Genomic DNA, 14,939 nt, shown 5'->3' with positions numbered 1-14,939 from the left:
AGGCACTGGCATACTCTGTACGATGGAATCCCCCATGATCCGTTTACTTACCTTTTTAATAGATTCCCATATTTCATATGAAATTAGAGCAGTTCACCACACTATTGCTGTATTTTTTTTTCTATTCCATTTTCATTTTGGCATGCACACAAAGATGAGAAACACAATAATTGGGAGCCTGCCGACGTTGCAAAATGAACACAGAAAGCAATGGGAATGCTATCAGTTCTTGCATTCTGAATAAGATGTGGCCATTCCAACATCCATGGTCCAATTTTTACACCTCACTCCAGCGTTGATTCTACAAAACCATTGAAGTAAAAATATGGATTCTAGGTCCACATTTAACTTAATGCTTAATTACAAAAATGAAGGGCTTCCATCAATTTTTAATAAGCCAAATTACAAATAAAGTGAGCCACTACACAAGCAAAAATTTACTAAAGAACACTACGAAAAGTATAATGCACAAAACAAGCAAAAAGTAAAAGTAAACACGACACAGCAGGTCATTGTGACAAACAGTTACATAAACAAGAAAATGAAAAAGAAGCATAATGCACATATCAAGGAAAAAAGTGCCAAAATGACATCAGCTATATTTATTTAATTTTATCACTGTTTCGGTGCCTTTCCAGAGTCTTGAAATGGAAGGTTAGTTTAACATCAACAGTTCTACACAAGTTATTAAAAAAGCAAAAAGTAAAAAAGTAAACATGACACAACATTCACAGGTCATTGTGACAAACAGTTACATAAACATGACGCAACAGGTCATTGTGACAAGCAGTTACATAAACAAGAAAATGGAAAAAAAGCATAATGCACATATCGAGGAAAGAAGTACCGAAATGACATCATCTACATATTTATTGAGTTTTATCACTGTTTCGGTACCTTTCCAGAGTCTTGAAATGGAAGGTTAGTTTAACATCAACAGTTCTACACAAGTTAACAAGGAACAATCTAGGACGTATTACAGTACACCAAAATAGAAACAAGGAAAAACAGTAGAGTCCCTACTGGTACAGCAAAGCAAAGAAAAAAAAAGATTGTGCCAGTGACAATACAGTCTAAAGTACAAGGCACTTGAACATCCTAAGCATGAGTTTAGTGAAATATACAAATGTGCTGCATAGGTTAAGAAACAATTAACGACTATGGTACATATAGCCCAAGAAAAAAAAACAGCAGAGTCCTTACACAACATGACTACAAAATATAGTAACAGTGATAATATATGTAGTTTTACATGCAGAGGACATGAAATCTGAACACAACATAGGTTATCTGAATGCAGAATGTGTTTCATATAGTCTTATAGTCTTTAAGGAAAAAAAATTCAAAGAAACAAACAAGAAACATGGTTACAATCAATATACTATAAAGTACAACAAACTTGACTTCTATAAACTCTAGTGGAGAACCTGGCAAAGCTCTTACTGTGACAACAGAATAACTTGGGAAGAAAAAAAAAGAAGAAAGATGGTGGCAGTGAAAATGTATGTACTCTACATAGGACTAGACATCTGAGGTTAGTGTTGCGTAAATTCGAGAAGAAACAAGAACTCAGACTTGCCTCTTTACTGGAAGGACGAACAAATGAACTCTCAGTTGTCCCATATGCACTTGCACTTTCCTATGGTATAGAGAACGCAGCTGGTCGCCAAGGTGTAAAAGTTACTTTTTTTTTTTTATCGAAGAACCTAGGCGGCATTTGTGCTCACGTGAATAAACAGGCAGAGGCCAGAAAGGCAAGAAATACTTGTGGCATATGGCACAATTTGCAGGCAGCCCTGTTCACTTTCTTTTCCACCCCAGTTCACTTTCTAAGGCCCCATTACACAAAAAATGGATTATTGATTAAATAGAAACACATGAAAGAAACAAAAAACAAACAAGAAAAAGATACAGACAATGAAAATTGAGTAAAAAAAAAGGTGGGTCCATAGTAAAGCGTGTCTATGGCAGCACCGCCATCTTGAGTCATCTCTGTAACTTGAAAAATTTGCATGTGTGCAATCACTGTGCTGGATCAGTGGCACCAGGCATGGAGCGGTTCCTGCCACAGAGAAAATGTGAGATGTGTTATTATAATTACTGTTGAAAATAAATGCCTATATATGGTGGTTTTACCATTTAGGTTGACATACATTTTTACTTTACTCTAGCCCTTGAAAACACAGGCATATCGGTACAGATTACAAAGAAGCATGCAGCAATTCTATAGCATGAAATATGGATTCTATGCTACATGGCTTCTCTGCATATTGTACAGGAAAGAATTGGAAAAAGAAATTGATATGGAAATGCACTGCATATTGTAATCCGGGTACTAAGGTGTGGCTGATTTCGTGTGTATGACATCAGAGGTAGGCACACCAACCTGTATAACAGAACCAGCGACTTGCTCGTATGCTACTGCCAACACATTGTGTAATAAATGTTTTCTTATATATCCCTTGTCAGTGAACTGAAGGAAGTGGTGACGAAATAGCTGCGGAATACATGTGCAAAGGTGAAGTGGCAAAACAAACACGGTCTCGTTTTCTTTGCGCATTTCGATGGTCTTATACGATGAAGAAACTGGCAACAATATGAACTATACCTTGGACACTAAATTTGTTTTGCACTCTGAACAGCCTCAAATCTAAACTGGTCGAAATGTACACTTAGGTGAACGTTCCTGCAAGAACTGCTTCTATTTTAAAGTTGTCTTCAATGCAGTAGAAATCCAGGATTGTAGAAATAAGCATGGGCTTACGAAAAAACGTGCACATCACAGTTTGAAACTAAGTTTCAAATCTAGGCTACTGCCTGTAATGCGTGTTCAAATTGCACTACACCACTGCATAAATCTTTTTATTTTAGCGACAAATTCTTATTGTAAAACTTCAGCAAACTCTTCATAACTTCATTTCCACCATTATGCATAGAAAATGTCCTAGCTTAACATTGCGTCGCACTGTTTTACAATTGCAAAAAATTGTAACATGATTTCGAATTATTGCTTAAGTTTGACTAAGCAAAGCACACAGTTCATTGGCACTGCTGTCCTAACACCAAAGAAACATTTATGTGCAATGTTAAGTTGTCACTAAAGGAAAATATGTGCCAATTTTCAGCTGACAAGCGAAAATATAAATGCATTTATTGCATCATGCTTGGGACCTCGTCTTGCAAAACCACATTTATGGAGAAAGGAATAAATATTTTGGTAATGTGTGTGTAAGATGCTATTGTCTTACTTCTTCGCAGCAGTCTTGACACGTGCCGGGCAATTCTTCAGCCATGTCTTTACACCATCTTGAATGTTTCGGAGTGAGGCCATTGACATCCCTGGCATCTGCCGGACAGCCTCTGGCCAAACACAAAAAACCCATATGACTAAAATACAAAAGTGTATGCTCCAAGTTCTAAAACACATCAATCCACCAAACACAATGAAAAAATTTCCTAGCATTGTTTTGCACACATTAAAATATTATATGGTGCGGCCGGTGGAATATTCATCAAAACTTAACTAGAAAAATGAAAACAAGTGCTAAATGAACTGCAGGACACCAAAAAGTTCTTTCGGGCTTTAGTAACTGCGTAGTTGTCATCCACGATCACGGCGATAGCGGCCGCGGTTTTCTCTGCAGTGGTTGCGGTGAACAGTAGTTTCGTTTTTACTCTGTACGCACGTCGGCCGCGTGCCTAAAGAACTGCGTAGTCGCCATCGATGATCGCATAGATAGCGACCACGATTTCGACCGCCAGTTGTTGCAGCAAATAGTAGTTAATTTGCCAGACTTGGTGCGTGCGTTGGGCACGTGCCTTCAGCACCGCAAAGTCGCCGTTCATAATCGCGTCGATAGCGGTCACGTTTTTTTCCGCAGCGGTTGCGGCAAACTGTTGTTTCGTTTTGACTCGGTGCAAAGCTGTCGAACATGTAGACCAAGCATGTATACACGCTTTGTACTATTGCGCGCACATCGCGATTACGTTTTCGCCAGTGAGCTATGATAGTACAAAGCGTGTATACATGCTTGGTCTACATGTTTTGCATACGTGCAGGGCTTGAAAATTGTTGTTTTGGTTATAGTGCGGTACCGCTTATAGTGCAGATATTCGCAACTCCGGCGACTTACGTTATAAGCAGTCTACACTGTAGTAGAAACCATGTTTACCTGTGACCTGTGTAGAGTCTAACTACACTCTTGCCACCTTATAAGCTGGACATGTATACATACTTTATTTTGAAACTAGTTTAATTGGACAAATTTAAGCATTGGGCTGGTTGGTAGTGCATTACCAAAGTGTACCAGCTCGCCCCCAGGAACTGGGCTTGCATCTAGCATTGAAGTTGGTTGGTTCATTTTTCTTAGAGCAGCTATAGATATGCTTCCCTGTCAAAAAAAGCAATTGAAACCAATTGGGAAATTTCCAACTGGTACCAACTGGAAAATTTCCAATCGTAAATTAGTACATAACTGGACCAATTGAATCAACTGGAACGTGATCAATTGGTTTTTGTTGGAGTGACCAATTGTACCCAATGAGTGCCAATTGGTTGGAATGACCAATTACACCAATGGGCAATACCAATACACATATATACCCCACAATGCAAACCTAAATAGGATTCCAGCTGTCAGAAACAGGCTTGCTATAGCCTTAGTACTACTGCATGCATAGCTATAACTCATTCCAGTTTCCTTGAATGGGTTCATAAACTGAAAGTATGATTTCCCAGTTGGTTACATTCTAGCTAGTTTATTCCTATTGGTAGTCCAATTAGACTCAGTTGGGAATGTAAGGTGGGCCTAGCTGGTTCAAACCGACAAGTCCAATTGGACTCAATTGGTTGCATCCCTGATTCAATTGTAACCAAATGGAGGTAAATATTTCCCAATGGGCCTAGTTGCTTCCAATTGGCAAATCCAATCAGACTCAATTGGTTTCACTTTGACTCAATCGTAACCAGTTGGAACTAGGGATTTTCCAATCGGTTCCAATTGGGTCCAGTTCATTTCAATTGGCAACACCAATTGGTTTCTCCTGTGACCCAATCGTAAACGGTAAGAGGTAAGGATTTTCCAATTGGTTCCATTGGTGTCAGTTGATTTTTATTGGAAAAGCTAATTGGAGTAAACTGTTTTTTCTTTTTTTGGCAGGGTGCACACCCGGATAGAGATAAAATACAGACTACAGAACTCAAGCACATAATGCAATCTGCGGAAGCATCCCATGCACACTTCACTTGTTATATGATAGGAATTCTAACTCTGTACTTGACCACAGTCACAGTGACACGCTTGCCATCATGTTTTATCAAAATTTCTTGTGCTTTGATCATTATTCGAGCAAGTCTTTCCTTTAAACTGAGACATGTTTGATCGAAAGGAGGCTGGTAATAATTGCGACAAAGAACACAAAGATGCCCACTAACAACCCTTTTCACATTATACCTATGTTGTCAAAGACATTCATCCAGGAATTTACCAGTTTAGTCTACTTGGCCTAGAGCATCCTTCTCGCATGATGACGGTACGTATACTGCAAATCATGCCTTCACCGCACAATATGAATGTGTCATCATGCTAAACATTGACCGTTGCCTGGAACGAGCTAGTGTTGACCAGATGGCACATTCTGGAAAGTAGTTAACTGGAGAAAATGCGACACTGACACCAGCTTGCTAGGCTATGCCCTTTTTTTGCTGTGGCTAATCTAATGCAAATACAGGAGAACTGAAACTCTTGTATAATATGTGTATCATGATTGTGGTTGCTGGCATTTTTTTTTTCAATCAAGCACCTGTAATCATGAAAGGAAAAGATAGAGGAACACTAGAGCAATCATCAAGGCACAAGAAATTCTGAAACTGCATGGAAAATGCATCAGTGTGGCTTTCTTGCTCTTGCAAGTAAAGAGTGCAAAATCCTACTGTGCAATAGTGACACCTGCAGACTGCACCATGTGCTTTCAGACTGTTGTACACAAGAGCCCAACACATTTAGAGTTACCAAAACAAAAATAAACTCTCAGTTCTTAGTTCTGTACTGTGAGTGTACATTTCTTGTTGTCAAAGTCTTGAAACTCGTGATGCATTAGGAAACTGGTGAATATTGATCTACCGATCACATTTGGCATCACAGCTTTACAGCTGTTTAAATAAACATACGAAAGGCTTCAGCCTATTGACTATTTCTATATACCTGATTTTGCATGCAATTTACGTGTTACGTAAATGTAAAGTAAATGTAAAATGTAAATAAAGAAAATGTAAGCATTCAGTCATTGAAACTTTGTTAAACATGAGAGGCAGAGAGATAATGTTTTCACTGTCAGTGTACTCGTACACAATGGTGTTTCAACCCGATATACCATCTAGTTTAATGAAAAACTTTGGGTACTTACTCTGGAGTACAGTGAAAAGCTGCAAGTTGGAAAACGCTAGCTTCCCCTTCTGTCCGTACAGGCTGTACTTTTGTCCAAGCTGATCCTCGAACAGCCTGGCCATCACACGGGATGCTGCAGAATTAACATTACTGCCTCCAACGCCAGTGAGCAGATTGACCTGTGAAAAATAAAAAATATTCTTATGGTAAACATTGTCTTTATACATTTCATAAGCATCTGTTTGCAACATGTCAAGGACTGGTTTTGTATTCTCTGCGTATGATGTCTTCCAGGTGTCCAGCCAGCCAACCTGGGATATCTTTGTAAGTTCAGAACAATCGCTGTGCACTGCTGAGTGTCCTGTCAATTGCATGGTCATAGCAATATACACCATGCCTTAAATGCAGGGGTTTTACAGTATCAGAAAAAGGTATACAAGGAAGTGTTTTATAATTGCGCTGTACTAGAAAATAAATGCAGCTTAGCAACTGGCACTGGCCCTTATGCAGATAAACTACTGATAATGGCTCTTGTTACCATTTTGGCAGAACTATTTCTTAGCCGATTAAGCCTTCACTGTACAGCCCTTTGGTTCATGAGAGCAGAGTGGCATAGCATGACACGCAAGATTGTAGGATTGAAGGAGGTTTCTCCACATTTTTTGGGCAATAAATTGTTTTCAACTAGAATTTTCTCTGCAACCACAGCACTATTAAAGTAATTTCGTGGCTTTGATCAATAAGCTTTCTGCCGTTTTCTTGAGCGAGAAAAATTGAAAACAATTATTTGCAACTAGAATTTCCTCTGCAACAAAAGCATGATGTCATTGGTGGAAAGTAGACAAATAGAATGGCGCTGATGTAACAAAACTTAGCTGAATAGAGTCAGCAATTAAGAGGTCTATGATGATTTACCACCAACTGTACCATAACCCAAAAGAAGTTAGGAAGTAGACTTGTGCTGATTCACCAGCACCTAAACAACTTTGCTGTGAACCGCTAACGCCAACACTGGCTGAAAAATAGACACGATTCTGCAGAGCAGAAAATATTATGCACATCCCACATAGTATGGGAATCGGTGTTGTGTGCAAAGCTTTTCACGGGTAGTTTAGCTGGCTATCCAGCCTCACTTAGATTTCAGCTAAGTGCCACCAGACAGCCCAACATGTCCATGTAAGGTAACAAATTGTGCTACGTGAGCTTGTATGCGACGACAACAGCAAAGTGGCCATGCGGTAATAAGGACAAAAATAACTTGACAATGAATGGCCCAGCTTGGGGGAAGGGGGGGTGATGATACTATAAAATTGATGCGATGGTGCTATGACCAATATATTGCACTCAAGTGAAGAAACAGTATAACCTGGGCCTGTCCTGAAGGCAGCGTAATAAGCAAACTGGGCCAATTCTGTCGGTTGTGCATTGTAACACAGCATTTCAAAGCACTATATAGCTGTCGCAGGGAAGGATCGAGGAAAATGGCACGCTCATGCTTTTATAAGCAAACTTATGCAACGTGATCTGCCTCGTACTCCAACCATCTCAATGTGCGAGCCGGCACAAGTTCACACAAGTTGGGTAACTAGGCTTTTATTCACTTGGCCTACGTAAGTGGCTATGACCTTATGGGTAAAGAAACCAGCTGCTGTAATGGAGAACGCTGGTTCCAATGCCACCATCGGACACTTATATGTACTGAAGCCCAAACTAGCCTGGACGGGAACCTATTTAGGTGTCTGGTAAGATTCAAAGACTAGATTACATTAAAATATTACGCAGTGAAATGAGCTAACTTAATTCCAAGAACCAGGCTGAACAGGACGTCGACAAAATAAGAGAATCACGTATGTTGTTATTTAAGTGTACTTTGCTGGCAGCATGAATGTGTGCCTTGATTTGCTAAAAACCAGTGCTATACTTCAACGAAGGTAAATTATCCTACAAAAAATATACAATAGATTTGACAAGTCATTTATTTTGTCAGTGCACATGCATAGCTCTCTTTGGATGACTAGCTTGCCTCTCTATTTGGCTATCACCTAGTAACAAAGCTCTAGAGTGCATGTTGTGAAATTAGTTTAATTGCACTTAGTGTGTGATGTAGGCTCTGTACGTAGGCACATAGCTCTCTCAACTCAACCTTAATGTTACGCACTGCTTGTTTAAAGTATTATAAAATAAGAGGGGATGTGCCAAATTGCATAAGCAGGCTTTCACACGTCTAAGTTGCCCTTGCCAATTAAGATAGACGCATTCCCTCTAGTAGCCCAGTTTAAGGTGAGACATGTTTTTAGGGCTTGGATGGTATGTGGACGCAAGGTGGCAGGAATGATGCAACTGGTAAGCGTGTTGACACTTTATTTATGATTCTAGCATGAGGTCCACTGTTTTGGTTTGTGAGGAAGCACGCGTGCAGAATTTCACATATCCCCTATTTATTCCTACCATTTGCGTGTAAAATTGTTGGCTTGACCGCAGCTTTTTTTCAAGTTCATCAACATCCTCCTCAGTTTTCAGTGGCAGCAACGCATTCACTTCCTCCTCAATTGAAGTTGGCTTTTGGCATTGTGCAATCAATCTTGTGACAGTCCGGAGCTGCCGTTTTATAATACACAATTCTCGAAGAATAAGGGAGGTGTCTGAAAAACATTGTCACATGAAAACCAACAGTTACTGCACTGCCAAAACATTGTAACAATATTACTTCGCCACAATTGAGATGTTCAATATTGTAGACATGTTCAGAATTATAGTTAAATTTTTTTTTCGCTTGCTGAATTTTTTAAGGAGTTGCAATATTTTCTTATGTGTAAACATGTATCTATCCAAATATTCAAGCAAATCTTTTGCAAGTTTTTAATGAATTATTTATATACAAACATGCTGAAATTGCAACAAAATATGAAGTGTAAACAAGTCATTAAAAAGAACATGGAGGCTTGAACTGAGAAACCGTGGTCAAACGGCATATGTCGCTGGAGTGAACGTTTTGATGAGGAGACTGGTCTTCGTCAGGGCATCATTTGCTCTGACGAAGACATGTCCCATAGTAGAAGCATTCACTCCACTGATAATTCTTGTTCAAGCACTGTTATGAAATATGAACTTCTTTTTAGTAACAACACGGAGCTGTCAACTAAATAAATTTTATAATAGTGAATCCTTTACTGAAGCACTGCACATGTGCAGATTGCAATTGCAAGAACGTTCTCTGTATTAATAGTTAAGTTTTACAGATGACAGTTACAAGCAGCAATTGCAACTGTTTTGCTACCTGAAGATGACGCTTGAGTGGTGCTCGCAGGTGCAGAATCAAGGCCCACTGCATTTTTTGTAAAAGGAAGAGTAGGAAAGTTGAACAGAATGTTTTTAAGTAAGATCAGCTTGGGCATAACTGAACAATCATTATATTTGTGTTGTAAAATTTACTTCTTACAGATTTTAAACTGCGGGACACATTTTTGCTCTGGGCTTTCAAAAATACTTCCAAGTAAATACTGTGGCTCTACCAAACTAACAATTGTTTTCTGCTGATTGCAAGATTAGTTTCACATCTGATTAGTCTTAAAATCTGCATACTTGCATGACAAATATTTGCCTTCAAAACACAGAATGAGGGTAACAAATTATTGCGATTTTTATTCTCTAAAAAAATTCCATTTGCCACTAATTCACGTGAAAATAATTTTTGTTTGTTTTGCAACAGCACTACAATACACTTTTTCAACGGTATTTTGCTTTGCCCATGGTGTTGGCGTCGTCAAACATTTAGCAGTTTTAAAAAGGCGCTTCTTTTTGTTTCTGAAGCTGTGTAGGGTCCTGTTAAACCAAGGTTTTAAATAATACCTTAAATACTTCATACATTCGAGTGGAATATAATAATTGTGTGAATAATAAATAAATGTAAGTTCAAGCACTTTTTCTTTATGCAGACAACAATTTTCATTCACTAATTTTCACTGACAAGAACAACAGTTGAAGAAAATTTTTGTGCTTGTCTGCACAATTATGAATCTTCTTACAGTGGTTGTGACAGAGGTCCCAGAGCTAAAGAAAAGAATTAGTGATTGGTCCTTTGTTGAACAGGTTTGCTGGCAGCATTCAAAGTTCTTCCAGCCCAGATAATTATCTTTAAAAAGTGAACTTATTCACAAGTAGACCATATTTCTCTTTAAAACTAAGTTTGGATTTCTGTTCCAGAATTTCAACAAATTTATGAGTGATGACCTCAAACGCTGCGAGATCATGTGAGAACTCGGCAGATAACTTTTGCTGTCTTAAATATATAGTACTATTACAGTCCCATTGTTCCTCCAAGCAGAGGCATTCTATATTTGCTTAAAATGCTTTTTATGAAAAACAAAAAGAGCATATCATAATTGCACTAGTTAACAACATACTCACCCGGTGCAGCAGCTGGATGCACATGACTGAGGCCTGGAAACGTAGATTCAAGATCATCTAGGTAATGGTGAAGAGAGTGCAAAGATATCAACAAAAGTTAAATAAACTTCTTGCAATGAATCGGGATTCAGCAAAACCAGAAAAACTGGGCCGCTACCACGGGGGTAACCAAGGTGATTTAAGTAGCCTCTCACTATGCCTCCCAAAAAATATTGCTGGGACAATATACAGCTCCTGCACAACTTCCTCAAAAACTCAACTTCTGTCAATATGTACACAATAGGTGAAACAGCTTCTTTTAGTGCTTGCTGGAAGTGTACCTGCCAAGAATCCCTATTTCCCAACACATCTCCCATCCACAACAAAATTTCTATCCCGACCAAGCCTTATCCAGAATTTAAATATAGTACACCCCAAAAAGTTTTTTTTTTTTTGCATCAAAGTAATTCATTTCAGAGTACCCCTCCAATTGTATGCCACAATGTACATAATTCACACATGAAAATACATCAATATATATATTTCAATATAGCTATCATTGTCTCCAAAATCCACTACACACGATCCTTTAAAAAAGCTGGGTGCTGCAATCCCCATCTAATTTTAAAAAATCTACATCACCAACTTTATAAAGCAAGAAGCCAAATAAGCATACTAACACAAAAGAGAAGCACATATAAAGACCCGACATATTGCATAAAATCAGAGGTAAAGATTTATTTAGCTACTTCCATACAAATAAGAGTATGAAAACTGTTCAAACAGCTGCTTAGCAACTTTACATTTAGCAGCAACTAAAAATATATGGCTGTTTTGCATGCCCAGATTAACTCGCCCTCAAAGAAAAAACACCAAGTAGTGCCTGATATCAGCACTGATGTCTCTGGCCAAGTTCTGCATGGTGGTGCTACTCTGGGAGAATTACATTGTAGCCCAAACAAAGAGTACACAATGTGCATATAATGCAGAAGTTTTACTTGAAAAACGACTGCTTTTCTACAATGCAGCTTTATTGTGACAATATGAAAGTTTTCTTAACTGTATTTGGAAACTTTATGGATGTAAACTATTAAAAACATTTTATGTTACTTACCTGGTTCTGTCAATGAAGCAACTGCCCGATGTCTGCGTGATGGGGTTGACTGTGAATGCACTGCATTTTTGCAAAAAAAAAAAAGAAAAAAACAGTATTGTACAAGTACTGAAGCTTTGCCATTAGCAGGACCATTGGTTTCCTGGCATCTAGGCTTCTTTATGCAACATTACCAAAGCCTTCCCACTTCTATTTACAAACACTGTGGATATACAATATCAACATGCACATCGTGGAACATGCACATTGACAAACTTGGTATGGAACTAAGCAGAACTGTTGGTTGCTTATACAGACTGGGTACTCTGGTTCCTCCATGGTTGAAAAGCTCATTGTACTACGCACTCTTTTATTCTTGATTAACCTACTGCATATTAATTTGGGGCACTACATCGCAAAAAAATAATAAATTGATAATACGGTAAAAAAAAGTCTTACGTGCATTCGAGGGATAGCATGGCCTTGCACAAAACTTTAGAACGAACCCATTTTTGTAAAACATTCTATGTTAAAGGCAAACCAGGTGTATTACAAGTTGATGCAATACATTAAACAAAACAAACCGCAGTGTATCTTTAATGTACCCACCAATCTGCACTACAGCCTTCGACAACATGATATAAGAACCACCAAAATAAGAACCAATTACAGAAAACAACTAGTCAGTTACCAGGCACCTTCACTACTAAATCGTCTACGCAATTTTTAAGATGAAATTATGGAAGGTTCGAATAAATCACACAAAACTTTTCTCATTCTGAACAATATTAGTTTGTCTGATTAGAACCACAGTATAAATTGTCAGTCTTTTGTTTCTTTTGTTTTATGGTTGTAGTTGGTCTGAAACAAAATGTCCTTTGGGTATTCTGATGGATTCTCATATTTCTTGTAGACATGTTCTGCTTTACGAAAATAAGCAACACTCCAGTTGATTTCAGTATGTCTGTATGATACATGTTGCTGCATACAGCCTGCGTGCCGAATTGTTGTAGGAGCAGAAGCATTTGTCAGGCCACATGGCCTTTAGCTTCTGCTTCCTTTCTATTGTAAACAGGAGAAATAAACTCATTCGTTCATTCAAAGTAGTACTCAAACCATTCATTTACAAGGTGCTGTGAATGAAGCTATTGTCTGACGGTTATGGGGTGGATGGAGTTGACTCCAAATGCATTGCATTTTAGAAAAAAGAAAGTACTTAATGCACATTTACCCCTAACTGAAAAAAAAATATTGTTCTCTTGCAAAGAATATAAAAAAGCCTTTTAGTCCAGATATACCTAAACAACCACAATTCCTGTGAGAAAATTCAAAGTTGCAACTTTTACCAGCCCAAATGTTGTCACGTATTGTATGTATGATACACCCTGTAGTTGCTGGTATACTTTACAACTGTGCTCAAAGACTTTGACAACAGAAAACCTGCAAGAAATATAACCAATAAGAAAAACTTGAAACTGCTTTAAAAATAAAGTCTATTATTAAAATAAAGTCTGGTAAAAGTTGCAACCTTGAATTTTCTCACAGGAATTACGTTTGTTTAGGTATATCTGGACTAAAAGGCTTCTTTATATTCTTTGCAAGACAACAAAATTTCTTTTCAGTTAGGGGTAAATGTGCATTCAGTACTTTTTTTTTCTAAAATGCAATGCATTTGGAATCAACTCCATCCACCCCATAGCCATCAGACAATAGCTTCATTCACAGCACCTTGTAAATGAATGGTTTGAGTGCTACTTTGAATGAACAAATGAGTTTATTTCTCCTGTTTACAATAGAAAGGAAGCAGAAGCTAAAGGACATGTGGCCTGACAAATGCTTCTGCTCCTACAACAATTCGGCACGCAGGCTGTACGCAGCAACATGTATCATACAGACATACTGAAATCAACTGGAGTGTTGCTTATTTTCGTAAAGCAGTACATGTCTACAAGAAATATGAGAATCCATCAGAATACCCAAAGGACATTTTGTTTCAGACCAACTACAACCAGAAAACAAAAGAAACGAAAGACTGACAAGTTATACTGTGGTTCTAATCAGACAAACTAATATTGTTCAGAACGAGAAAAGTTCTGTGTGATTTATTCGAACTGTCCATAATTTCATCTTAAAAATTGCGTAGGCGATTTAGTAGTGAACGTGCCTGGTAACTGAATAGTTGTTTTCTGTAATTGGTTCTTATTTTGGTGGTTCTCATACTATGTTGTCGAAGGCTATAGTGCAGATTGGTGGGTACACTGAGGATACACTGCGGTTTGTTTTGTTTAATGTATTGCATCAACTTGTAATACACCTGGTTTGCCTTTAACATAGAATGTTTTACAAAAATGGGTTCGTTCTAAAGTTTTGTACAAGGCCATGTTATCCCTCGAATGCTATTTCGTGCAGCTACTGCCAATATAAGTTTCTTAAAATATTTGATGACTTCATCCTTGATTGACAATTGTCAGCTTCAGTATCTAGGCTGAATGCTTTAAAGCTACTGATGAAACTTTTAAACCAATTTTTTTCTTTGCATGGTACAAAGGATCTTGACACATGCCAAAAGAAAACCTTCTGCCTCGTCTGATAGTTATTTTAAACCAATTTTTTTCTTTGCATGGTATAAAGGATCTTGACACATTCTAAAAGAAAACCTTCTGCCTCGTCTGATAGATATTTGTTGCTGCTGCTGCTCTTTGAATATGGCAGGCCACACACTATCACAATTTCAAACACTATCATTTTCATTTTTTGATCAATTAATCATCAATAATGATGCCAAGAAACAGTAGAGCACATGGAAACATGTTTTGCCACCAAACTTATTCTTTTGTCAGATAACAAGTCTGATGTCCTCCCTGAAACAAGCCATAACTGTATGCGGTGTCATGTATCATACAACAATTAACGCTGCCTCACAGAACTACCCGAAGTCATTCACATTCAAAACGTCACAGTAGGCTAATAAGTAAGCAAACATCCATATTTTTTTTGCACTGTTTTCAAGTGTACAAATTGTAAAAATGACTGTTGGTATAAAAACTTTCGCATGCTCTGTGGGACAAAAAGGT

General features: G+C 38.0%; 1 protein-coding gene across 1 annotated transcript; it reads right to left on the bottom strand.

Annotated features, from left to right (window-relative positions):
* Positions 1–1,804: 1,804 nt before the first annotated feature.
* LOC125943377 (uncharacterized) lies at positions 1,805–12,502 on the bottom strand. The gene is made up of 7 exons (XM_049662665.1): positions 12,475–12,502; positions 10,794–10,850; positions 9,664–9,711; positions 8,835–9,028; positions 6,406–6,565; positions 3,249–3,360; positions 1,805–2,062 (listed from the first exon to the last, which is right to left on the bottom strand). The coding sequence occupies exons 1-7, from the start codon at positions 12,500–12,502 to the stop codon at positions 2,023–2,025; spliced, it is 639 nt and encodes a 212-aa protein (XP_049518622.1). The 3' UTR covers positions 1,805–2,022.
* Positions 12,503–14,939: the final 2,437 nt, after the last annotated feature.

The sequence above is a fragment of the Dermacentor silvarum genome, chromosome 2 (genome assembly GCF_013339745.2).
Source record: "Dermacentor silvarum isolate Dsil-2018 chromosome 2, BIME_Dsil_1.4, whole genome shotgun sequence".
Taxonomy (NCBI): Eukaryota; Metazoa; Arthropoda; class Arachnida; order Ixodida; family Ixodidae; genus Dermacentor; species Dermacentor silvarum.
The sequence above is the reverse complement of the archived record's forward strand: the minus strand, read 5'-3'. Positions and strand labels throughout refer to the sequence as shown.